This window comes from Callithrix jacchus, chromosome 15, assembly GCF_049354715.1.
Source record: "Callithrix jacchus isolate 240 chromosome 15, calJac240_pri, whole genome shotgun sequence".
Lineage (NCBI taxonomy): Eukaryota > Metazoa > Chordata > Mammalia > Primates > Cebidae > Callithrix > Callithrix jacchus.
In genome coordinates this window covers 29548023-29573096 of record NC_133516.1, presented here as the reverse complement: position 1 = coordinate 29573096, position 25074 = coordinate 29548023, and the positions used below count along the sequence as shown (strand labels likewise).

The 25074-nt window shown below is 58.5% G+C and overlaps 1 protein-coding gene and 1 long non-coding RNA gene across 5 annotated transcripts; one reads left to right on the top strand and one right to left on the bottom strand.

The window, feature by feature from the left end:
- The first annotated feature begins 1358 nt into the window (after nucleotides 1-1358).
- LOC103788234 (uncharacterized) lies at nucleotides 1359-18763 on the top strand. Of its 4 annotated transcripts, none has more exons than XR_008476721.2 (8): nucleotides 1386-1459; nucleotides 2362-3829; nucleotides 4134-4349; nucleotides 8530-8695; nucleotides 14591-14911; nucleotides 15176-15276; nucleotides 16243-16363; nucleotides 18572-18763. It is a non-coding gene; the product is annotated as an uncharacterized LOC103788234 (long non-coding RNA). The 4 variants fall into 4 exon arrangements; XR_614097.6 differs by having other exon boundaries at nucleotides 16205-16363; XR_013527276.1 differs by lacking the exon at nucleotides 4134-4349 and having other exon boundaries at nucleotides 1359-1459; nucleotides 16205-16363.
- On the bottom strand, nucleotides 2553-23934 carry PTH1R (parathyroid hormone 1 receptor). The gene is made up of 15 exons (XM_035275170.3): nucleotides 23728-23934; nucleotides 22594-22716; nucleotides 12227-12329; nucleotides 10026-10157; nucleotides 8317-8427; nucleotides 8091-8209; nucleotides 7821-7915; nucleotides 7439-7634; nucleotides 6841-6994; nucleotides 5266-5326; nucleotides 4872-4938; nucleotides 4488-4582; nucleotides 3671-3812; nucleotides 3551-3592; nucleotides 2553-3073 (listed from the first exon to the last, which is right to left on the bottom strand). Exons 2-15 carry the CDS (start codon nucleotides 22666-22668, stop codon nucleotides 2687-2689), a joined length of 1779 nt encoding a protein of 592 aa, XP_035131061.1. The 5' UTR covers nucleotides 22669-22716; nucleotides 23728-23934; the 3' UTR covers nucleotides 2553-2686.
- Between the last annotated feature and the right edge of the window lie 1140 nt (nucleotides 23935-25074).

Sequence of the window (25074 nt, the reverse complement as noted above, 5' to 3'; positions counted from 1 at the left end):
CCAGCGCCCCCAGGAGGTCCATTTCTTCCAAGAGGCTTCAGTGATCCTTCTGGCAGCCTGGGCTGAGGGAGACAGGCCATCAAGGGGTGGGGCCATACACGTGCTCAAGACAGGTGAAACAGGACCTGGCCACTGTACTGGCCTGCCCTCAGGAGTCTGGGCAGCCTGAGGTGCCGGATCCCATAGCCAAGGAGGCTGAGGAGTTGGGGTCTCCCAGGTGCCCTCCTCCCTGCTGACCCCCCCGCCCAGCTCTGCTGATGTTTACATGTTCCCTGTGGCTTGGCTTCACTGTGCGGCCGTGAAGGGAGAAGTGACCACCTGGATCCAGTCCCTGCTCAAGGCAAACAGGGTCCTGCTTGCCTGCCAGGCCTGCTGAGCGCTCCACTTCTGCTGCCAATACCTGGATGGCCCAGGTGGGGCTCGGAGGCCTCTGTGAATGTAGGCCAGCCCTGGCCTGGGGGTTCCTAGCCTAAGCAGGGAGACTTGGTCCTGGCCTAGGGGACTTGGACTGAGTTGAGAGGTCCAGTCCTGTCCTGGACATGCGGATGGAGGGGAAAATGGTGCCCAGTCCAAAGATGGAGGCCTGGCACTGTCCTGGGTGCAGATACCCTCGGGGGAGGGCAGTCCTCCTCTAGGAGGCAACCAGCTGGTGTGGGAGGCCTGGCCCTGGCCTGGGGACACTAAACCTGTGATGGGGGTACCCAGCATGTCCCGGGGGCATTAGTTCAAAGGGGAAGGACAGCTCTATCTGGAGGGGAGTTCCATCTAAAGGGAAGATGGTGACCAGTCTAATGGGAGATAGCCCTGTCCTCCAGGTTACCCAGTAGGGCAGAGGATAGGGGCACCTCTGCCCTGGGGAGCACTCTATCTGAGACAGAGGCTTGGCCCTGACCTTGGGGTACTCAGGCTGAGCTGGGAGACACAACCCTGTCCTGGGATGTGGGTGGGGATCAGGGGTCCCTGGTTGTAGGAAGAGGCCAAACCCTGTCCTAGAGGGAATCCACTCTGAGAGGAGAGCCCACCTCCACCTGGGGGGTGCACCCAGCCTGAGGGAAGTCACAGCCCTGTGGGGGGGTGCCCAGTCTGAATGCTTCCGGGTGAGTGGGGCTCATGGGCTTATTGCTTCAGAAACCTCCCGTTCAGACCTTGGAGAGCGGCATGGGACATCCCTGGGGAGGAGGTTGGGGGTCTGCCCTGCTGAGGTCTCCTTCCCCCAGCCAGCACCTCATGCAGGGTTCTTCCTGACAACAGCCCCTCCCTCTCCCTGTCACCATCTCCCTGCCAGGCCACCTCTTCCCAACACCTGTGCAACCTCCTCTGGTCTCCACATGGATGTGGGAACTTTTTAAAACATTCAGACTTTGTTGCTCTCCCTCTTGTACTTCCAGTGGCTCCCAGCCTGGCTCAGCAGCCCTTCAAGACTGGCCTATGCCCCCCACCATTGCATGGAGCTCCACAGGTACACCAGGCCCTTGGACAGCTGCTGGCCCTGTCTGTCATCTGGAAGGGCAGGGAGGGCTGGGCCTGAGGCTGCTCAGTGTGTGCCCATGCCACCTAATGCCTACCTGAGTTTTTTGTCTTGGGCCTCCTGACCCCTCCCCTATTCCCCACAGGGTATGTGGGGGCTACTGGAGATGGGGTGCACTGCTGGGTGGTGAGTCCGTAGGGAAAAGCAAGGTGGGCTGAGTGGGAGATGGGAAAGTAGGGCCCGCTCGTGCAGCGGCCTGGAGGCAGGGCCATCTTCAGGCTGGAGCAAGAGCAAGAAGCCTGGGGTGGGCACACCACAGGGTCGCCCTCAGGGGTTGCTCTGGGGCCACGAATGGTCGAAGTGGGAGAGGGGGGTAAGGTGGTAAGTGGGTGTCAGATGAGGACATTTAGTGACTATCCCAGATGAATAGTGAGTGGATGTGTCCAATTTTGCAGGCCCCTGCCCAGCCAGCTCTCTGGGCTTGGATGCCTGGCTCCCCACAAGTCCTGAGCCAGAGTGGAGACCCAGCCCACCCTTCACCTGCTGGCCCTGGTGCCCCTCCTGCAACCTCAGTCACTGAGGCACGTCAGGTTGAGAGTGGATGCTGAGGCTTCCGCATGGAGGGCCACTCCCTGAGTGGCCCCGGGACAGCCAGGAAAGGTTCACTCCGTGTGGCAGGGCCGTAGGCCTGGGGGTGGGGCCAGGGAGCTGAGGGATCTGCCAACAGCCCTGGGTGGCCAGCAGGCAGCAGAGTTGGCCTAGAGGAGCCTGGGTCCCCATGGGGCCTAGGTTCAAGTATGGAGAGCAGCTCACAGCTGGCAGCCATGATGGAGGGGAGGCTGAGGCCGGATATTCCCACATGGGTCCACTTGGCTGCTCTGTTTCCCTTGCAGATTTCAGCCTCTCTGGGCCCTTTCTGCTGGATGATACCACAGACCCCAGAGCCCTCCTCCTCCTGAAGTGAGACCAGAGGATTCCTCCATGACTCATGGCCCTCCCCATGCCCCCTCAGCTTCCCCTGACTCCCAGCCCCAGCCCCCTTGGAGCGAGTCCCCAGTTTGGGCCACAGGAAGCCACACACCGCTTCCTTTTCCTTTTTCTTTTTTTTTCCTCTGTTTTTTCTCTCAGCCCCAGCCCTGAGTGGGCAACCATCCAACCACCCATCTTTTGGTCCATCTGTCCATCCACCATGGCAGGAGGCCCCACCCCTGTGCCTGGTCACATGACTGTCTCCCACTCTTCCTGCAGCAGGGCGGGTGGCCGCTCAGGCCCAGAGGCATCCTCGTCCAGGCCTGAGCAGGAGCCGTTGAGGAACCCATCGTCCTTGGAAGCAGCCATGGCAGGTGGTGTGGTCTCCAGGGCCTCCAGGGCTGGGGCCCCTGGCTTGGCATGGCCAGGCAGCTGAGCGTGGCCATTGGTGGTGGCAGCGGGCAGCAGGCGGGGGCTGAGGGGCAGGCCGAGTCCCACACGGGGGCCGAAGTTGGTCACACTTGTGTGGGACACCATGGGGCCATAGCTGTAGCTGCTGCTCCCGCTGCGTGCCTTGCGCTTGAAGTCCAATGCCAGTGTCCAGCGGCTCCAAGATTTCTTGATCTCAGCTTGTACCTTGGGGTGGTAGGGGCACAGCAGTCAGGTAAGTCTCCCAACCCCAGTGACGGCCCATCCGCGCCCCTGAACACCCAGCACGGAATGAAAATGGGAATAGGGGACTCCTGGGAAACTCTAAGAGCAAGTGAAATCCTATCCTCAGAACAGGGTGCTTGGCTGCAGGCAACTGACACATCCAGAATCTACGAGACTCAAATTGCCCCAAAGGTGGCTGAGTCCTCCAATCTGGGTTACAGAGATTTCAATCATGGGGCTGGGAAGACACGGCTATACCAGTGACTGAAAAGTCCCCAAATCCTAGCACATCCTGAGCCTGCACCATCTGGGAAGACTTCTCTGCTTTCAGCATGTCCTCAGGGGTGTTCTTGGAGGAAGGAAGAAATGGCAGGGTGGAATAATGGAGGGACAGGCCTGGAGGAGACCTCTGGGACATCTGCCCCACCCTGCCCTATGCCAACACTGTCTCCTGCTTACCTCACCGTTGCAGAAACAGTATATGATGGCGACAAAAAATCCCTGTGAAGAGAGTGGCTGGAATCAGGGCCTGTCCCTGGCGCCCTCCCCCCCTCAGCCAGGCCCGGGCCGGCCGCACACCTGGAAGGAGTTGAAGAGCATCTCATAGTGCATCTGCACTTGCCAAAGCGTCCCTGAGACCTCGGTGTACGGCGTGGCCATGAAGACGACATAGTGGACGCCAAAGAGGGGCATGAGCACCAGCGTGGATTTGAGCAGCTTCCTGGGCCGGTGGGGCAGGTGGGTCAGGGCCAAGCCCCTTCCCCTTCAACAAGCACCATGCCACCCCTCACCCTGCCAGCCCCAGGCTCCGGAAGCACAAAGGAGCTCAGGACTCCGGTCACCATGGGAGGACAGCCCAGTTCACCTGCTGGCTGCTCTCCCAGCCAAGTGCTAATAGGGCCCCTTGGTCCTCAGCAGTGTCCCAGAGTGGACCTCAAATGACAGTCCCCCAGGCCCCGGACCCTTTGCACCTGCCGAGCCCTCAGCTGGCATGCACTCCCCTCCACGGCTGTACCTCATTATCCCATGGCCTACTCCTCAGGTTTCAGCTGAGCTGCGACCTTCCTGGGCCACCCACCCTCTACCTGCTCCTGCTCCTCAGACTCCCCACAACCAACTCTTTGAGGAGATGTTCAAGTTCATCCCACCCTCGCAGACTCTAGTGCAGGGCCTGGTACCAAGCAGGAGACAGGATGGCTTTGGGTACCCCCAGGGCCTCCCATCACTGCTGGGCAGGCCAGGGCCTGGGGCTGGCCAGGTGAGTGGGGACAGCCAGGGGGTCCTTCCCTTGCCCCAGGCTCGTTCCCTTGCCACAGGCCTGTCCTTCCTCCGGTACATGGTACCGGGACTCAGTGACCCCTGAGGAGCCAGGGCATGGCAGGCAGAGTGGGCTCACCGGTACTGCTGCCGTGTGTCACACCGGCCGGCATTGGTCTCCCGCAGCTTGGTGGCGAGCACCCGGACGATATTGATGAAGAGGATGAAGTTGAGCTGTGGGAGTGAGGGGGCTGCGTCTGGAGGCTGCACCCTAGCAGGGGTTGGGAGAGGGCACGGGCAAGGCCTGGTGGCCGTGGCCACAGGCTCTACTCTGTCACGCATCTCTGGGCCCTTGGTTTTCCTTTCTGGGCTGGAGTGTGGATCGGCTGGTCCTCTGGCCTCTGTGGCTCTGACACTGGGGTCCAGGGAAGCCTCCTAGGTCACTGTCAGGGGCTGGTCCCTGGGGCCTAGGCCACATCCCACCCACCCCTGTGGCCAGCAGCCTCCCCCCGACCACACTCACCACAATGGAGGCAAGGATGGGCACCTGGATGATCCACTTTTTGTTCCCGGAGCTCAAATCCCAGCACCTGGGGGAGGTTGAGAACTTTAGCTTCCATTCTGCCCGTTCCCATCCTGAGCCTGCCCACAGAGGCCCAGAGTTGATCCAGTCTGACATTAGCTGTTGAGGACACAGGGGGCAGGGGGGTTGGGTGTGGCCAGGCCTGAGGCCATCCTCACAGGCCTCTTTGGAATTAGCCTTCTGTGACCCTGAGGGGTCCAGCTGGAGGCTGGACTGAGAACTCCTGAGGCTGGGCCATTTGAGGCCAGGGTACAGGAGGCCCTCTCACATGCTTCCTGGAAGAAAAAGGACCCAGGGGGCTTCTTGCCTGGGCCCCTTCTCCACCTGGACCTACCCGGTGTTGGCCAGGGTAGCTCTGACACTGACCCACACAGCCACGAAGACAGCGGGCAGACCTGCGGGCACAGAGGGGGACAGTGTGCGGGGCTGTGGCTGCTGTCCACAAGGTTACCCTCCCTCATCCTTTATGATGCCCAACTTACCCCACCATTGCCCTGACCCCCTCACCCTGGGCACCTGGGCCACTTGGGAACAGAGCCACACTCTGGAGTGTGCTGCCCTAACAGCTTCTCTTGGGGCTCCAGCCTCAAAACCCAGCTCAGCCTGTGTCCCCATCTTGGCTCCGTGTCAAATGCACATAGGTGGGGTACACGGTGTAATGTAATAGTAAGGTATCACTAACTGACCCATGTGCTGTCCACTCCCCTACAATGGGCACTTCTTTGGACTTGCAGCTCCCATGGGGAGGGGGCCGATTATCTGCATTATTTTTGCCCCAGCACAGCTCCCACACAGCCTGGTTTGAAAGGTCCTAGCCCTCATGGATGAGACTGGATGGGGTGAGAGGTTTTGTCTCAAGCAAAGGCCACAGGGAAGTCAATGTGTCCTGGCCTGCGCCAACTCAAGGGGCACATGGTATCTCTGAGTGAGCTGTGCTTCTGGGAAGGGAGCCCCAGGTCCTCCCCACCACATACCACCAACTTGATTCTAGGCCTGGTACACCCTTGGAGGGACAGGGCATGACCTGGATTTATGGTAGGAAGAAGAGCTGTGACATTCTGCATGTCTCCAGCCCACTCAGACACCTCCTAGCCCCAGAGCCTGCATTAGTTTCTGGGACTGGGCCCAGGTCTCCCCAACTCCGGAGCTTGGCATGGTGAGGTCAGGGTCAGGATGTATGCCAAGGGGCAGGGAGGCAGTGGCTGTGGACCTGTGGGCCTCTGGGTGCTGAGTGCAGAGAGGGCTCCAGCCACCCGGCCCACCCCTCTGCAGTCTGGCTAGTTGCCCCGGAGCCCAGCCAAGCTCTGCAGCTGCCAACAATAATGGACAATTATCGGTAACTGGATCCCAGAGCCAGTAGGGGGCTGGGAGGAATGCTCGGCTCTAGCAACCCATTCTGCAGAGGGGCTGTGAAGCCCAGGTGATGCTGAGGGGCTGGGCCCATGGCTCTGGGTCATGGACCCCGCAGGCCTCCTGAGGCTGGCAATGGTGTGGGCAGCCCCCCACCTCATTCCATCAAGGCGACTGGTGGGGTAATAGATGCTGGCCTAGTCCATGAGGCTCAGGGTAGAGGAAGGGTCCCAGATCCCAATTCCCGCCCCAGGCTGACCTCTGACCCAGTATTCCAATCTGATCCTGAGCTGAATCTTGGCCTAATGGTCCCTCCTCCCCCTCTCCTGGGCTGAGCCTCAACTTCAGGTGAATCTGACCCCAGGTGAACCTGACCGCTGGTAAGCCCTGTTCCCTGAGCCTGGAAGGGGGTCAGAGTCACAGAAGGGTGGCAGGCCTCTCTCCTGCTGTTCCACCTGGGGTGGGATGTGCTGTGTGGTGCCTCCCTTCAGGGGCTGCCCTCTCCCTGCTGCCCATGGGCCACCCCGGCGGCGCCTCACTGCCCGCTGCGCCCGCGTACCCCAGCCGAAGACCGTGAAGCCCCGCAGGTACTTCTTCTCCGAGAAGAAGGCCATGAAGATGAGGCTGTGCAGGTACAGCCCCTCCACCAAAAGCCAGTAGTAGTTGGTGGCCAGGAAGTAAAGGAAGAAGGTCACAGCCACCCTGCAGCCCGCCTAGGAGACCAGCTGGTGTTAGCCAGAGGGCAGGGCCTGCCTCCAGGAAGTCCCGGCTAGGCTGGGGACTGGGGCGGTGGGAGGGGACAAGTGGTGCTGGCCCAGCAGGCCAGGAAGGGGCAGGCTCTGCTGGGGGAGCTCTCTCATTGGGGTGAGGTTTCAAGGGCAGGAGGCAAAGTGAAGAGGCGGAGTGGCTGGGGAGACTAGGTTGAGGCAGGAGCCTTGATGGCAGCGCGGGGCGTCTGGAGACTCGGAGCTCTTGGCAGCAGGGCTGGCAGCAGAGCTGAGGGTCGTGAGGGACCCTGTGAGCCGGGTTTGAATGGCTGAAGCTAGTGGCGCCGGCAGGAGACTGGCAGGGCGAGGGCCAGGCTGGAGGGCAGGGGCGGGGCCCCACGAGGCCAGCGGCGGCACGGGGAGCGGGCGGACGGACGGACGGGCACTCACGTAGCCGGCAGCGGCGGCGGCGGGCGGCGGGGGCGCCTGGGCGATGGCGCGCAGCTCCTCCTCGGTGAGGCGCTCAGCCTCATCGAGCGTGGCGCCAGAGTAGAGCACCGCGTCCTTGACGAAGATGCTCACGGCGCGCAGCATGAAGGACAGGAACAGGTGCATGTGGATGTAGTTTCGCGTGCAGTGCAGCCGCCTGCGGGGCGCGCAACATCACCGTGGGTGGGGGCACGGGCACGCGCGGCAGGTGGGCAGGAAGCTCGGCTGTGCGCAGTAGGTAGGGACGCCCGCCAGGGGTGACGGGTGCAGGGAGGTGGGTCGCATCAGACCTCGGCCCCCGACCACGCCCCACCGCCTTTCGCCCCGCCCTCGCCCCGCCCACCTAAAGTAGGCCAGGATGAGCACAGCTACGGTGAGGGACGCCAGGGACACGGAGTAGCCCACGGTGTAGATCATGCCCAGGCGGTCAAACACCTCCTGTGCAGGGGGAGACACAGTCAGATTCCCCCAGAGCCAAGGCGAGCATCAGGGTAAGAGTAAGAGGCCAGGGTAAGGTTGCTGGAGGGACCAAGGTTAGGTCAAGGCTGGGTCAGGGGTCCCCCTGTGGGATGGGAGTGAATTTATCCAGGTTGGGGAGGAGAAAGGCTCTTACCCGTTCACGAGTCTCATTGGTGAGAAATTTGACACACTCGCTGTAGTTGGCCCACGTCCTGTTGTGCCCAGGCACCAGCTCCCAGCTGCCATTTCGGTCACAGCGTCGGTAGGCATGGCCTGCAGGTCCATGGGAGGTCAGGGCAGGTAGGGAGGTCTGGAGCCACTGAAGCCCTGAGCTCCAAGTCTGGGCTCCCTCTGATCCCCACCCCTCCCGCAGGCCTCACCTTTGTGATTGAAGTCATAAATGTAGTCGGGACAGGGCACAGCCACCACCTCACCTGGTGCCCCCAGCGGCCAGCACAGGATATGGTCCCATTCAGGCAGGCAGGGGCGCCCTGGGCCCAGAGACAGACAGGGTAGGGGATACCAAGGGAGTGTCAGGGTCATGGTTAGTGACCCAGAGGGATGAACACATCTGCTGTTGCTGGTTTCTGCAGGAACAGGTGTGCCCCAGGACAGGAAAATTGAGACTTTGGAGCATTCTGGAGAAAACATATTTCTGTGCCCTGCATCCATCTGGCCTCATAGAATTTACCATGGACTGTACAATGCAGGTGCTGGCACTGGCCCATTTTCCAGATAGGCTGACAGAGGCCAAGAGAGGTAGGTGACTTGCTGAGGTCATCCAGCACATCCCTGACCTCTTCAACTGCTCTTGGAAGCACCTCCTGGTGTCCCTGAAGAAGGGCAAACACCCAAACTAACACTCCCTCAGCTGGGAGGCTCCCTGTGTGACCCTCCCTTGGGACCATGGACAGGAGGCAGGAGGCCTGGTTTCTAGCGCCAGCTGGACTCCAAAGAGCTGCTGACCTCACGCAGGTGTCCTAGTCTTTCTATTTCCATTTCCTTATTGGGAAGTTGGGATTAACCACATTGGCACATGCTTCTACCACCACCCAGTGCCTGCCCTGAGTACCTGCTGTGAGTCTCCCATGGCCATTGATGGGGGGGAGATATAATTTCCCAAATCTAAGTGCTCATGGTGGCATTCAAAGCAGCGTGACAACCCACTTTGGAGCCCCAGCCTCACTGCAGGGAGGCTAAGTGAACTTGGAGGGTCCCCAGCCTCTGGATCTTCCACATTCCACTCCCAGCTTGCAGCCTCCTTCTCCCCCTCTGCAGGGCTCCAACCACAGGACTCTCCAGCCGCACTGGAAGGCTGCCTTGATGGCTGGACCCACCCTGGCTTGGTGAAAGGCTCTCTGTCCTGGGCGCCATATTCCCAGCCCCACCCAGCCAGGCCCACAATTCCCTCTGGTCCCCAGGGAGCCACAGGGTGACCACAGCCTCCCAGATGTGGCCCATCTGGAATCCGCTGCCCACCCGGCTGGTTCAAACCAGCCCTGTGGCCAAAGCCTGGGCTCTGTGTCTGCCTCTCCTCATCGCCTTCCCTCCTTGTCCCACTGCTTCTGGCCCCACCCTCTGCCACTGCCCTCCTCTCCTCTATTTCTGTGGCCCTCCCCTCTATGTGTCCCCATGTGCCTCCTTGGACACACTGAGCCCCAGACTTCATTCAGGGTGTGCCTCCTGGTCTCCTCTGTCTCTGTGACTGTCTCTCCCTCCCTTTCTGTCTCTCCCTGTCTCTCTCTATGTGCCACTATCTCTCTGTCTTTGTGTATCTCTCCCTGCCTCTCTGTCCCCCAGGGTTCTCTGTCGTCTCCCTTTCTCTCCATGGTGGGGCTTTAGCCCTGGGTCCACTCTTGGTGTGGTTCTGGGTGAGTTCTCTGTTCATCTCTCTTTGAGGCCTGAGCCATCCACTCCCCTTCCTTCCCAACCAGACTCTTTCTTCACCCAGCCCCTTGCCTGGGGATGGGGCTGCAGCCTTTTACTTTCTACAAGAGCCAAGAAGCATAAGCTCACTTGACGGGGACAGTGCAGTGGGGTGTGCAGGTCCAAGGCCATGCCAGCTGGATGCATGGAAATAGAGACATACCTTGGTGCCTGCTGCCAGTGGGTGCCTCCTTGTCCTCAGATTCGGGGTAGAGCTTCCCAGATGGCTTATCTTTCCTGGGCTTCCCTGATGTGGATGCAGATGTCCATCCCTTGTCTGATTCCATTATGTCAGCTGGAGAAACCAGGATAGGAATGATGGCTGTCAGCTGTGCTACAACAGGAGACCCGGGGCACTCAGACTCCCGCTTTGTACAAAGGGGGTTGTCTCCTGCCCTGCTGACACGCAGGCTGTTGGGAGATCTGAGGATGGGTGAGGAGACATTTAACAAAGTGTGAAGTGCCTGCCAGGTAAAGTAATAAGAGGATGTGGAGCTTGCCCCCTGGGGTTGGGATGGGAGTGAACACCATGGGAGTGCAGGGCCAGCTAGTGGGGCGGGGGCTAAACTCGGGTAAGACAGCAGAGGTGGACTGTCCCACCCAGGACTCAGGAGTGGGGGCCAAGGCCACGCAGCAGTGAAGGCCCCACCAGGGGGCGCATGGTGAAAGCAGACAGGGGTGGAGGTGTCAATGGGCAGATCACACAGCGAAAACGAAGTCTGGCCTGAGTGCTGTGCAGGTAAAGAAGCTGGTGGAGAAGACAAGAGCAAGGTGGTACAGTCAAGAGTGGACAGAGGCCAGGCGCGGTGGCTCACGCCTGTAATCCTAGCACTTTGGGAGGTTGAGGCGGGCGGATCACCTGAGGTCAGAAGTTCGAGACCAGCCTGACCAATATGGTGAAACCCCGTCTTTAAAAAAAAAAAATCAAAAATTTCAAAAAAGAAAAAAAAAAAGAGTGGACAGAGAAGTCCACCCATCCCCTTCCCTGGACCTTGAATATGTGGTTCACAGCTTCCACAGCGGCCCTGCCTGGAGTGCAGTGATGTGATCATGAATCACTGCAGCCTCAAACTGCTGTGCTCAAGCGATCCTCCCACCTCAGCCTCACCTGTAGCTGGGACTACAGGTGTGCACCACCACACCTGGCTAATTTTTAAATATTTTTGTAGAGACAGGGTCTCACTATGTTGCCCGGGCTGGGGAGGTCTTTCTTCCTAGTCACAAAGTCTTCCTCATTTCTGACTTGCATTGCTTCAGCCACAGCCCAAGCTAGGGCCCCCTGGCCCTCCCATGTCGGGTCTGTGGCAATGATGGGAAGCTGAGTCCAGGCAGCCTGGACTGGGACGAGAATGACTGTGCTTATTTTCCTGCCTCCACCCTCAGCCATCAGTGTGGGGATGTGGGCAGCAAGATGGGGTAAAGTAGGAAGAGAGAGGCTCCATGGTGTATGGGGAGGGCACCCTTCAGGCTTCCACAACTAAGAAGAGGGGCTGGGTTCAGGACCCAAGCGAGGGGGTCCACCTGACCCCCCAGATCTCAATGCAACTGGGAGCCACTGTTGGGGCCAGCATGGGTGGGGCTGTAACTGCAGAGACCATGTGAGTCTGTGAGTGTGAGCAAAACCCATGTATGTGCCACAGAGTGTGTGTGTCATTGTGTGCTTGTGTTCTGGGCGTGCACCAGACTTGACCCCTGCAGAGCCCTAAGGGCTTGTCAGGGGAGGAAGCTGCCCTCTCCATCAGTCAGTTGGAGTCTGAGCCTTTTGGGTTGATGAGATTAACCTGACAGCCGTCAGTTTGAGCGCTAGTGGTAGACAACACAGGGACCTGAGCTTAAGATTTAGGACAAGCCAGGCTGGGCAAGGTGGCTCACACCTGTAATCCCAGCACTTTGGGAGGCCAAGGTGGGGGGATCACGAGGTCAGGAGTTTGAGACCTGCCTGGCCAACATAGTGAAACCTTGTCTCTATTAAAAATACAAAAAGAAAAAGAAGTTAGCTGGGCATGGTGATGGGCGCCTGTAATCAAAGCTACTCAGGAGGCTGAGGCAGGAGAATCGCTTGAACCTGGGAGGTGGAGGTTGCAGTGAGCCGAGATCGCACCATTGCACTCCAGCTGGGGGGACACTGTGAGACTACATCTCAAAAAGAAAAAGAAAAGACTTAGGACAAGCCAAGGACGCCCAAGCCTGCTGACTCCACTCCTGCACCACCCACCCCACTATGGTCCTCACTTTGGCCTGGTTCCCATTACCTGAGTCCACTCCCACAGAGAGCCTTCACCTGGCTCTGCATCCTGGGTCCCACCCTCAACTGGCCCCTCCCTCACCTGGTCTCATCCCCAGACCCCCACCTTTGACCCCCACCTGGCCTCTGCAGGACTTCCTTGAGCCGTTTCTCACACTGGGCCTGAGCACGGTGCAGCAGGAAGATCTGTTCCTCTTTAGTCATGACGTCATCTGCATCCACCTGCCAAGCCGAAGGTCAGACCACAGGCAGCACTTTCCAGCGCAGCAGGTCCCAGAGCCATCCCAATTTCCCAGAGTGATTACCCTCTTTCAAAAGGCCCTGACTCTAGAGGGAAGGTGGGATTTCCCCACATGTGGGAAATCTGCTCTATGGAGCTCCTACCTCACAGATGGGAAACTGTGGCTCTGAGGGGTGGGGCCTGCCTGATCCAAGGGAAGAAGGAGGGAGCTGTCTCCTGCCTGCCTGCCAGTAACCCTGTAGGCTGCAGTCACTGATACTTTCTGCCCAGTCCTTTCCCTAGGGGTTCATGGGACTGGAATGGAATGTCCCAGGATGGATCCACACAGGATCCTGGCTGCCTGCTGGGGACATGAGTCGGGGGCAGGGGTTGGATAAGGAGTCCTGAGCTCTGGGGAGACAAACCCAGCCTGGATTCCTTCAAGTTCTGGCACCCTGGGGGGGCCTTAGGAGTCACCAATTTCCATCTTGGCTCAGGTCCCCAGTCAGTGCTTTCCCCAGTGAACGGTGAGTGCCTCCCCTCCTTACAATCCCGAGAGGGAGAGGGTGGAGGAACTGCTGGCTGTGGCTGGCTGTGGTGGGTGGGAGTCCCTCTCCACTGCTGATCTGAGAATTCCCTCCATTCAAGCGGACTCTGAGTTCTGATGACACTCAGGCCCTCACTCCTGCTGTTCTCTGCCTGGAATGTCCTTTCCCTTCCTTCCAACCTGCACACCATGGGCCCTGGCTGCCACCCACCGGGACTCACTGGCCTCATTATAGGAAAGGACATGAAACATCATGGGGGTGGAGGCTCACTCAGAGCAGGTGGCTGCTGAGGGGTGTAAGCCTCTGACTTGGGAGGCAAGGAGCCAGGGTGAAGACAGCAGGGGAACAGCTTGGTGTGCCTGGCCCAGCTACTCCCATAAGTGTGACCTGCAGGGGTTAAGGCGGCCTCTGAAACCTCCCCAGGGCGGGGTTGTGAAGCCCTCAGCCCCAACCCCCTTAATTCAGGGCCATGTTTCCTCAGACCCCTGGGCCTGTATCCTGAGATGATCCCCTCCACCGGTCCCCCAAAAGGCTATGTCTCCTCAGCCCCCCGGGGCAGAGCCGCATCCTTCAGACCTGCCGTGGCGGGGCTGGGGCTCTGCAGTCCAAGCGTAGCTGTGCAAGGCGGGAGGACTCGGAGGGGGCAGGGAAGGAAGGAGGCGGCCAGGGACGGGGTGGGCGGGCCGGGTCAGGGAGCCTGGCTGCAGGGAGAAGTTAATTGACCGCGTCTCTTGGCGGCAGCAGCGAGGGCTTCCAGGGCCAAGGAGTCTCCAATTGGCTCTGCCAGCCTCGGGTTCTGCTGGTTCCACTTAGCGGAGCCGCATGCTCATCCCTGCGCATGCGCGAGTGTGGCCGGCGCATGCACTCGTGTGTGTCCATCTGTGCGCGTTCTCACGCGGGGACTGTCCGGCATGTCACCGTGGGACGCCAGATGGACGTGTTTGTGAGCGTGCACGTGCACAGGTATTTTTGGGCATAGGGCAGCGTGTGTGCGTCTGTGAGTGGGGCGGCAGCTCCTTAGCGTTTGCATCTGTGGGTGGCCAGTGGTTCTGTTGCCTCTGGGGGATGAGGTGGACCCTGAGATATCAGCTAGACCCCAGGAAGAGCTGGAACAGATCCCCACGTGCTGGCAGCTGGCCCCAGCTCCTCTATCCTAGTCTCTTTGCCTCCACAGCTATGGCTGAGCCGGCTGGGACAGAGGTAGACATAGAATGATGGGGCTTAAGGGAGCACAACTTGGTCTTGCCAGGATCCAGGGGCCTCCAACTAACCTGAAGCTCTCCCTTTGCCTCTGACATGGCGGATCCATGCTGCTGAGGGGCTGATCCCTGCCCCGCTCCACTTACGGCACCCATTCACTACCATTTCCATTGCTGCTACTAGTACCTCCATCAATAACCATCGTTACCATCACTAATACCAACACCAGCATACAGGTCTCTCCCAGTACTACCACCACAACCACTGGCACCACCATGAGCACTACTGTAACCATCAACGTAACCACCATCACCACCATCTGCACCATCACAACTGGTACAGCACCAGCATCACCAAGGCAACATTAGCACCATCACCAATCTGCCACCTGCCCAGTGACTACCGTCTACACCACCTTTGCCATCTTGTTGTCTAACCCCTCCTCCCCTGTACCCTTCTTTTCCTGCCATCTCCACCTCTCTAAAGACAAACCTATTTTGCCATATTTTTTCCAGCTGATAGAGAACTCTAGAGTGACTGACAGAGGCTCCCACCCATCCCTAGAGACTCACTGACTCACCGGGCCTCCCAACAGATAGACCAGCCTACTGATGGGACTGGAGGGCACCCCTGATGGCCTAGACTCCAGGCAGGCAGTCATGGGTTGAAAACTGACTGGCCGTTTGGCAGACTGACTACTGAAAGCTGATCAACACATCCCTCACCGGCTCAAGGAATTGGCTCAGCCTCTACATACGCTGTTGGTTTTACCTTCTCCACGGCCAGGAGGAGGCACACTTCTTTTTCTGGAGTTGGGATGTTCAGGAAAGGGAAAGGTATGTGCTTCCAGCACGCATGGCTCTCACACTCCTTCATTCATCCACAGGGGTGGTGGCCCCACCTCTGGCCTCCCTGAACTTTAGGATCTGTTTCTCTGTTAGCCTACAGCCATTGCAACAAGAATAACTCAGGTCAGAGTTAAGGAAGCACTTTCCTAAGGAAAGGAGGACAACCCCACACCAAGTGCAGTCCCCTCTCCAAACCTTAGCGCACAGCTCTGTGCCTGCAATGCCCTCAATCCTGTTCACTCTTCCCTCCAGGTGTACCCTCTTCTCCAAGGAGATTCTGCCACCAGCCCCAGAGCATGAATCCCACCGCCACCCTTGACTGGCTTCGTGTCTGAGAAAGTTGCTTAACTCAGGTGCCTCAGTTTTTCTGTAAAATCAGGGTAATCATAGGGCCGTTGTTGGCCAGGTGCGGTGGCTCATGCCTATAATTCCAGCACTTTGGGAGGCCAAGGCAGGCGGATCACCTAAGGTTGGGAGTTTGAGACCAGCCTAATCAACATGGAGAAACCCTGTCTACTAAAAAATACAAAATTAGTGGGTGTGGTGGCACATGTCTGTGTCTCCCAGTTACTCGAGAGGCTGAGGCAGGGGAACCGTTTGAACCCAGGGGGCAGAGTTTTCAGTGAGCTGAGATCATACCATTGCACTCAAACCTGGGCAACAAGAGTGAAACTCCATCTCAAAACAAAAGGGCTGTAGTGAAGATTAAATGAAGGACTGCCCAACAAGCCTGCACGGGGCGAAGCGCAGGAAACGCTGGTGCTTTTGTTGACACTGTGAGCAGCAAGTCACACCCCTGCCATGTGTCCCCTGCTGCCTGGTGACATGGGTGCTCCAGGCCAGGGATCCAAGGTGGCAGGGGGAGATTGTGTGGGTCGATAGGAAGTGTAAGTCCAGGGGCTGAGAGTGAGGGGCAGATGGGAGGTGGGACCCCAGGGAGGACTGGGGGCAGGGACTACAGGAGGATCTGCCAGATAAGGTATACCAGGCAAGCTTTTGGGATGGAAGGGTATCCCAATGGCTCCTTGCATTTCTGGATCCACCCTGGACTTACATTAGGATTCAAGGTTACTGCCAGAGCCCGCACATTTGAGCTTAGGTGGAAAATGGACCCTGTCCTCTGCCTCTGCCCTGGCTGAGGAGGCCTTATCTCCTGGGGATTAAGGGGAAAATGCTGACAGCATAACTCATCTCAGCCTGGCATGCCCCCTGTCTGCTACTCCCTTCTCCCCGGCCCTCCAACTTCCACCCCCTTGATGAGCGCCTGTCTTCTTGGCCCAGCTCCAGGGTGCAGACAACTCAGACCTGCATCCTCTTAGATCCAGCAGATCTGCAAATCCTGGGTCTCCGGGCTGAGGACTGACGGACTGCAGCTGGGCTATGGCCAGGGTCACTTAGTCCATACCCACCACTGACATGAGCCACCCGGCCCTGCACCAGGTGGGCACTCCTCCTTTGGTCCTGATAAGGGCTGACTTACCTCACAGCGCTTGGCTTCAATCCCCCCCACCCCCACTATAGTATATCCTCTCCATGGTCAACAAGGAGCTTTACCCTGCACCTTCTACCACACCCCCATTTTATAGACAGGGTCACTGAGGCCAAGAGTCAGTTAGAAAAAGGAGGGCAAGGGATAGAGCTAAGATCCACTTGCCACTGAGGCAGTGGCCCTGGAAGAAGGGAAAGAAAAGAGGAAGTGCCCACCACACGGACACCCTGGCACCAGCCAGATCATCACCTTTCCGGAGTCCTGGATTTTATCTGCTGCATTAAGCAAGTATCCTTTTGCAGACCCTCTAAGGCAGCCTCCCCAAAGCTGATTCAGGAGGGGAGGTGGGTAGCAGCTTGTCCTCGACTAACTGGATAGAGGACAGCTGGGCCCTGGTGTTGGGAACAAGGCAGTTGATGCCTCCAGCACAGCCAGAAGGAGAAAACCCTGGCTAACAAGAGACCCCTTCATGACCTCCTGGCCTTCCTTCAGCCCTCCTCCAGGTTCTACTACTGGGACCCATGCTGGCACCCCTGGATGTCTCCCATGCCAGCTGGCTGGGACTGCTCCCCCACCCCTGCTGCCCTCTGTCTGTCCGGCTGGCCTGAGCAGGCTCCTCATTCTGCCCCGCCACCGCTGACAAGTGCTGACTTTTCCTCCCCCTCACCAGGCCTTCCTGAACAGGCTGCCTGTGTTTGGGGCTGGGAGGGCCTGGGGGGGAAGAGGCACTGCGACGCCTCTCATCCTGGCCAGCCAGCGTGGCCGCCTTGGGGCAGGCAGTGGGATGGAGCCTGGGATAGCGGAGTTGGCTGCTAGGACCTGGTGGATCTTCACAAGCAGCCCCTACCTGGGCTGAGGAATCAAGGCCCAGATGAACAGTATGGCCTGATCTAGCCATCGCCTGCTCCACAGAATGAGATCCCACTAGGTCTCACCTCGGGCATAAGACTGGCCCCAGAGTTGGGGCTTTGAAGGGTTTGAAGGTCTAATGTTTCTGCTAACCTGGGCAAACGTTTGCGCCCTTCTTCCAGTCACACCGTATTTTGCAGACAATTTCAGAGGGCTGCAAAACCCTCGCCCCACCTTTTCTTTTTCCTGAGGACTCTCCTGAAATAGCTGCCTTCCTGATGTGGTGGCTGGACCCGGGAGTGTCCCCAGAAGGCCCACAACAGGAATCTGGGGGAGGCTACTTGACGCCTCATTAAAACATTCCGAAGAAAACCCAAGTTCCTGGGAGGGCTTGGCCCCCCTCCTACTGCTCTGTCCATAGGCCATTTCAAGAGCTGGGGGGAACGTGTTTAAAGGCAGGTGACATAAAAAGCTTCACCAAATCAATATGAAAAAGACAAATAAGGCATAGAAGTATGGTTAATGGCTCAGAGCAGGATCTCTTAGAAGATGGATCATAAACCACTGTAAAGCCCAGAAGTCATTGGTAATCAGCAAATTAAAATGACAAGGCACACCATTTTTCACCTATCCACACAAAGGTGAAACGCAAAGAATCCTCCTAACATCCTGTGAGATGGTGGGCATGGGAGAGAGACCCTCCTGGTCAGCCTTGGTGTTGTATAAGTATAAAACAGCACAAGCTTTTTAGAGGGCAATTTGGTCATGCTATTAAAATAAAAAATGTGTATCTCAGACCCAGCAATGACAAAATCTAGAAATATCCTACTAGGAAACAGTCACATGGGGTCACCAGAGGGCATTTCAAGGAGCTTCCCTGCCACCATCCGGAATCACGCACACAGACACACATGCAAATTGTGCAGAAATGATCTAAACGCACATTCCTATGGACTACTTAATGAGTCCCAGATTTTGGAATACTATGTAGCATTTAAAAAGACAGATTCATATTTATTGACATGAAGATCTTTAAGACACACCTTTAGGTCAAAATATATATGTGGCGGAGGCCTATCTAGAAACCGATGCCATTTATTTAAGAACAATCAACCAAGCAAATAGAAAATCACAAAACTCAACTATCTCCTTGATATGTACACAAAGAGGAGAAACACACAGAAAGAGGAAGAAGGCTCCTCTACTCAAACTGCTAAAAATGGTTTTCCCTGGAAGGGAATGGGGCTTAGGCGTGATCAAGGAGGGCTGCTGTTTAATTTTTGTTAATTGACTCTTTTTGTTTTTTTCAGAGACAGGGTTCGACTCTGTGGCCCAGGCTGGAGTGAAGTGGCATCATCATAGCTCATTGCAGCCTTGAACTTATGGGCTCAAGCGATTCCCCCTCCTCAGCCTCTCAAGTGGCTGCGATTACAGACTTGCTTGACTCTTTTATAGGAACATATTCATATATCAGTTATGAAGTTAAAAATAAGAAAATAACAGAAGGATTTAATTTTTTTTTTTCTTACAGACTCTCACTCTGTCACCCAGGCTGGAGTGCAGCGGCACGATCTCAGCTCATGGCAACCTCCACCTCCTGTGTTCAAGCGATTCTCCTGCCTCAGTTTTCCGAGAAGCTGGGATCACAGGCACATACCACTGGGCCTGGCTAATTTTTGTATTTTCAATAGAGATGAGGTTTCATCATGTTGGCCAGGTTGGTCTCAAACTCCTGACCTCAGGTGATCTGCCTGCCTCAGCCTCCCAAAGTGTTGGGATGACAGGCGTGAGCCACTGCACCTGGCCAGGATTTAATTTTTAAAAAAGAAAGAAAAAGAAAGAGAGAAAACCCAGAGTGAGACATGACTATCTCCTGCCAGCAGCAAATCTCATGCTGCTTTCAGGAAGGAATTCAGTGCAAAGGTCTAAAGATCTGGGTTCAAATCCTGCTGTGCCACTGACTCACTGTGTGATTCTCAGGGCTCTTTCCCATAAAAGTGGCTGGATGAGGGTGCGATGGCTCAAGCCTGTAATCCCCGCACTTTGGGAGGCTTAGGCGGGCGGATCACGAGGTCAGGAGATTGAGACCATCCTGGTCAACATGGTGAAACCCTGTCTCTACTAAAAACACACAAAAGATTAGCTGGGCATGGTGGCGCACACTGTAGTCCCAGCTACTCAGGAGGCTGAGGCAGGAGAATCGCTTGAACCCAGGAGATGGAGACGGCAGTGAACCGAGATTGTGCCACTGCACTCCAGCCTGGGGCACAGTGCAAGACTCAGTCTCAAAAACAAACAGAAATGGCCAGGCGAATGGATGAAATGAGAAAACAATTTGTGACAGTTTCTATCTCAGAATCTAGGGACAGCCAGTGTTCTGTACACATTGGTTTCTGTCTTTAAGCAACATGGCTGCGCTGCCCCTGGAGCAGGCTAGAAAAGGTCCTACACACTCCCAGCCTGTGCGTCCTCACCACAGTCTCTTGTGAGTCTACTCAGCGGTCTCATCTCCACACGTAAGGCCTGTCCCATGCTGAGCTCCAGCTTCTCTCATTGCAGTTTCTCCCCTACCTGTGTACATGCTGGGGATGTCCTTAGGAGGAGGCACCCCAAGGACAAGAGTAGCCCTTTGCCTCCTACTCACAATCTGTGGGTCCATTTCTTCCTCCAACCCCCACCTGCTGCAAGACCGCCATGTTCCTAGGTAACTCTTTCCTGTATGGCAGAAGATGGACCAGCTGAGTCTGGCTACCAGTGTCCTCCCCATGGGGTGCTCTTTGGACCCCAAATGTGAGGTCACTGGAGATGTGAGCTGGTCCTGGGACCAGCTGGGTAGGTAGCATACAGGTTTGGTGACTGGCTGTGAGATAAGGTTGATGGGCCTGAAGGGCATAGGTGCAGCTCTAAAGGGGTGGGGCGGGGGGGTAGCCCTTGGGCTCAGGAGAGGGAGCTGGTAGGCTGCCAGCTCCTTGCTGGCCCCAGATGAGTCCAGGGGACCCGTAGGATATTGGATGGGTGAGTAGGCTGCCACCGTCCTTCAGTCTCAATCTTCCAGCCCTGAAGCCAGGGAGTGTCCAGTGAACTCACATGCCCCAACAGGGTCCTAGGCAGACCCAGCACTGGCATCTCTCCCTTTACCCTCAGACATGGGCCAGGGCGAAGCCAGGAAGATTCTCTGCATATACCTCAGCTCCCCTGGAGAGCAGTGGGGCTCTGGGTACCCATACTCCCCCTACACAGGGGCAGCTCAGCCATGTGGCTTGCTTTTAAAGAGAGGAAGAAACCAACATGTACAGAACAGTGGCTGTCCCCAGATTCTGAGATAGAAAAGGTCACAAATTGTTTTCTCATTTCATCCATTTGCCCAAAGAGGCACAGGGCTTGACTCTGGGTTGACATGAGATAAATAATGGTCACTGTGGTTGTGTGATTCCGGCCAGTTAAAAAATGGGGACAATAACCTTCTTCTGAGGGTGGCTGGGAAGATTAGAATAGCTAATATATGCGAAGGGCTTCGAACAATGGCAAGTAGAAAGCCCTACAGAAGCATTTATGAAATACACATAAGAAAACAATAGGCCCGGTGCACAGGGGCTCACAAAGGCACACACAAACACAACTATGTGCCTTCGAGTCACGCACCCACAGCTTCAGACCCATGAACTCACACAGGGACTCAGACACTCACAATCACGTAGACACAGATAAACACCATGCCCAGAGTCCCACAGAGCCCCGCTGTGACATACAGACACCCATACAGACACATACATACGCTCAGGACACCCATACTCATTACCCTGTCTACCCCTCACACTGTCACATGCATGCATATGTGTGCACAAACCGAACTCCCAGGGAGGTGGAGGGCGGTTCTATCCCCTGGCATTCATCAGTGTTTGGAGTGTCTCTGCAGAGGGTGTTGAGCTCCTCTGAACCTCAGTTTCCCCATCCACAAGGCCTTGTATGGGGCTGTCTTTGGTGGGAAGCCTTTGCCGGGGCCAGAATTGTGGGGGTGTAGGCACAGGTAAGTGGGAAGTGCTGAGGACCACAGAGGAAGGGAGAGCCTCTGATGATGTGATTCTCAGGCAGATGTTTCTTCCAGGTACTCTTTTTAGAGATGGGGCAACTGAGGCATGGAGGACAGCCCAGGCTTACACAGGCATCGTACAGAAGCGAGGAATCCTAGGCTCCTGCCTCCCGCCTGGAGCTCTGCGCTGCGTAGGGAGCTGCTGCTGGTCAGGAGGCGGAGGCAGCCTGCCTATCCAGCTCCCCAGCAGGCAGCTGCCCCGACTGGGGAGCTGGGAAAAGGGGCTTTGAAGTTAGGCACGCAGGCAGACAGCTTCCTCAAGAACGGGCTGGTCCCTTGGGACGGGCTGCTATGGGATAGGACTGAGGGGCTGGGACAGCCCCCTTCCCAGAAAGTGGCCCCTAGACCCTGGCCCAGGAAGCGGAGGTGCTGCCCGCTCTGTCTCCAGCTCTCTGCCTCCAGCTGTCTCTTCCTATTTTTCTTTGCTGTTCTTGGTCTGTTCACCACTCCAGCTCCTGGGATCTCTCCTCCCCAAGCTGCTTTGTCTCTGTCTCTCCTCTCCCTCAACCCTTCCCTACCATTCTGCCTTTAGGTCTCCACTCTCAGGGAGCGAGTCTTCCCAGGGGTCTCCTCACTTCCTGACAGGGTATGCTGTGCTTCTCCTACAGGGGTACGCTGTGCTTCTCCTACAGGGGTGCACTGTGAGGTCAGTCTCCTTCAGGGACCTCCATCCCTCCTCCATGCCACACCACACCCACCTCCTCGGGCAAACAGCTTCTACCCTGGCTAAAGCCAGACATGAGAAAGTGTGTGTGTGTGTGTGTGTGTGAAGGCTGGAGGGGGACCCTAAATCCTACCCCCTGCCTGGATGATTCTGACCTCAAACCTACATTCTCTATGTCTGGGATTGCAACAAAACTTGCAGAAAACAGAGGTCCTCAAAGCAAAGTCTGTGGGAGTACTGGCAGGGCCAAAGCCCAGCCTTCTGCTGGGTCACACTGTCATCTTCCAGGGAGAAACAGCTATGGTGCTCACAGAGGCAGAGGATGGGGAAACCTCAACCACAAATTTCCAGATCTGGGACTCCAAACGAGGCTTCAGAAATAGGGAGGCTTCAGGCAGCTGGAACCCGAAGTTCAGACATCCCAGAGACAGCAGGCACCCAGGATCCTGGATCAGAGGGGACTCTCACCCAACGTTCGAACTGCAGGGGGAACTCAAGACTGCGTGCCCTAGACCTATCCCGGGGACCCCAGGGTAAGCCCGCATCCCGTCCCGGAGTGTAGGCGGCGGGGGACTCACCAGCGCGTACGCGGAGCTGAGCACCGGGCAGCAGAGCAGGAGCGCCAGGCCGGGTGCGATCCGGGCGGCCCCCATCGCCACCGCCTAGGGCCGCGTCCCTCGGGGCAGCCGCCGCCGCCGGCCCTGGTGGTGGTAGGGGGTGCAGAGCTGCGTCAGGCCGGCCGCCCCGCCCACGCCCCGGCCTAGGGGACCCCGGCGTCCGGGCGGCCCGAGGCCCCGGGGCCCGGCGCGGGGCCCATGCGCTGAGGGCGATCGAGCGAGCGAGCAGCGCAAAGGAGGGAGGGAGGGACCGGAGGAAGGGAGGGAGAGCCAGAGGCCCGGCGGGCGGCGGGCGGGCGCCGATCGCTGCGGAGCGGCCCGTCTGCCTCCGAGCGGAGAAATCACATCCATATGGCCGGGCCCCCCGCCCCCGGCCCGCCCCCCGCCCCCCTCCCGCGCCGCCTTTTCTTTCTTTCTTTTTTTTTTTTCTTTTGGGGAAGTGGGAGCTGTGGCTTCGCCCCACGCCCAGTGGGGGGAGGGGTCGGGGTCGCGGTCTGCTGGGGGCGCAAAGGACTGTTATTTTTAGCTCTGCGGCTTTCGCCCGTAGCAAGTCCGGACCGGGCAGGGGGCGCGTTCTGAGCCGCGCGGGGCGTGCAGCTAGGGAACGCGATCCCAACTTTGCAGCCACACTGAACCCTTGGGTGTTCCGGCCGCCAGCCCCCGGCCGCTCGGCCTCCCGAGACCCAGCCCCTCGGCAGCCGCCTCCCGCACGCCTTCCCCATCCTCGGCCCGAGCCCCGCTTGCGCCCGTGCGGCTCGGGCGCGCCATCGGCCCCGACGCTCTGTCGGTCTGCCTGTCTGTCAGTCCGTCTCTAGCTCCCCCGGCCTTGGCCTCAGTTCTTCCAGCGGCCCCAAGCTCCGTTTCGGTCACTCCCTCTCTCCCTCCCTCCCACTTCTCTCTCTACGAAAACATTTGCAAGTTTTCAAAAAAGCCACCGAGCCGAGCGGCGCGGGGCTGGCGGCTCCCCTGGGTTCCGAGGAGGCGCCGCCGACTGACACCGAGACAGAGCAGCCTGGCTGCCCCGGTCAGGCCCGGAGTCGCTCCTCCCCGACTCCCGCCACTTCCCCTCGGCGCGGGTCCCCAGCCCCGACTTACTCTGAGCGCGCCGCCGCGGCCCCCGCCTTGCCATGGATGTCGGGGCCCCCCCGACAGCCTCCCCAAGCCAGCGCCCCGTCTGCGGCCCCGGGGGGACTTCATGGAGCTCTCAGGATCCCCACCCCGGCCGGCCTGGCCTCCAGCGCCCCCCGCCCGGCCGCCGCTCGGAGCCACCGCCCGCCGCGCGCGTCCCTCGCCTCGGCGTCTGCCTCTCCCCTCCCCCCGGCCGGGCGCCTCTTCCCTCCCCCGAGCCCTCCCGGGCCTCTCCCGCCCTCACCCCCTCCGCCGCCGCCGACGCGGGAGTGTGGAGAGGCCAAGAGGAGCCTGCCGCCCCCTGCCCCGGGACATTGCGCTAGAGGCCGAGGCCCGGGGTCGTATGGCGGCGGGATGTGAGTGCTGGGGACGGGGCGGGGGCAGCGGTGACAGCAAGACCCCAGCAGGGAACCGGGACGCCGCCGCTACATTCTCTTCTGGAAAGCACGGGCTTTTCTTCTTTTTTTCTGATCATCCGGCCTCCGCTGGCTAATAGGGACCCTCAGCCGAGAAGCAAGGCTTCTTTCTTCACGGGCGAATCCCCTAGGGAGGCCGCCGGGTACCCCGCGCGCCCCCCGGCGCGGAGCTGTCAGTGCGCTGAGCTCTCGTTCGGGCTGGGTCGGGGTCCCTGGGGAGGCCACTCGGCTGCCAGCCCGGACCCGGGCTTGGCCGCCGCCGCCCTCCCCCACGTCCAGCCCCACCCTCGCCTCAGTCCCATCCTAGGCCGGCCGTTCTGCTCCGCGGTAGGCCGGCCCCGACCCCAGCCAAGGTCTGCAGCCACACATCCCGCTCCCTCCCTGCTCAGCGGCTCTTCGGGTCTGGGTTTCTGAGTCTCCGAGTCTCGACCCATTCGGCTGCTGGCCGGGCCTCTTCAGCTCGCCCGGCCCCAACCCCGGCGGCTTTAGGCTGCCAGACCTGGGGCTCAATCCGGACACCCACTCTAGGGCTTCACCTCCCTCCCGTCTCCACCCCTATTCCCAAAACTCTCGGCGGGCTCGGATCTGCCTGGGACCCTCTACTTAGGGGAAGGCAGGGAGAAGTCCTCGGGGGCTGGGGCTGAACGAGGCGGGGTTTCTGTGCTTGGCTGGGGAGGGCACACTGGAGCTCTAAGAGGAGGGACCCTTTGACCCCAAACCTACCCCCTCCCGGTACCAGGTGGGGAAACTGAGGCGGAAGGAGGGGCCGGGGATGCCTGGAGTGGAGGGCTTTAAGGATGGGGGAGGAAGCCAATGCTTGAGGACCTGGGAAATATCGTTTGGGCTAAGCAGCAGCCTGTGCTTGCCTGCTCACCAATCTTGTGTCTCGGACACTACC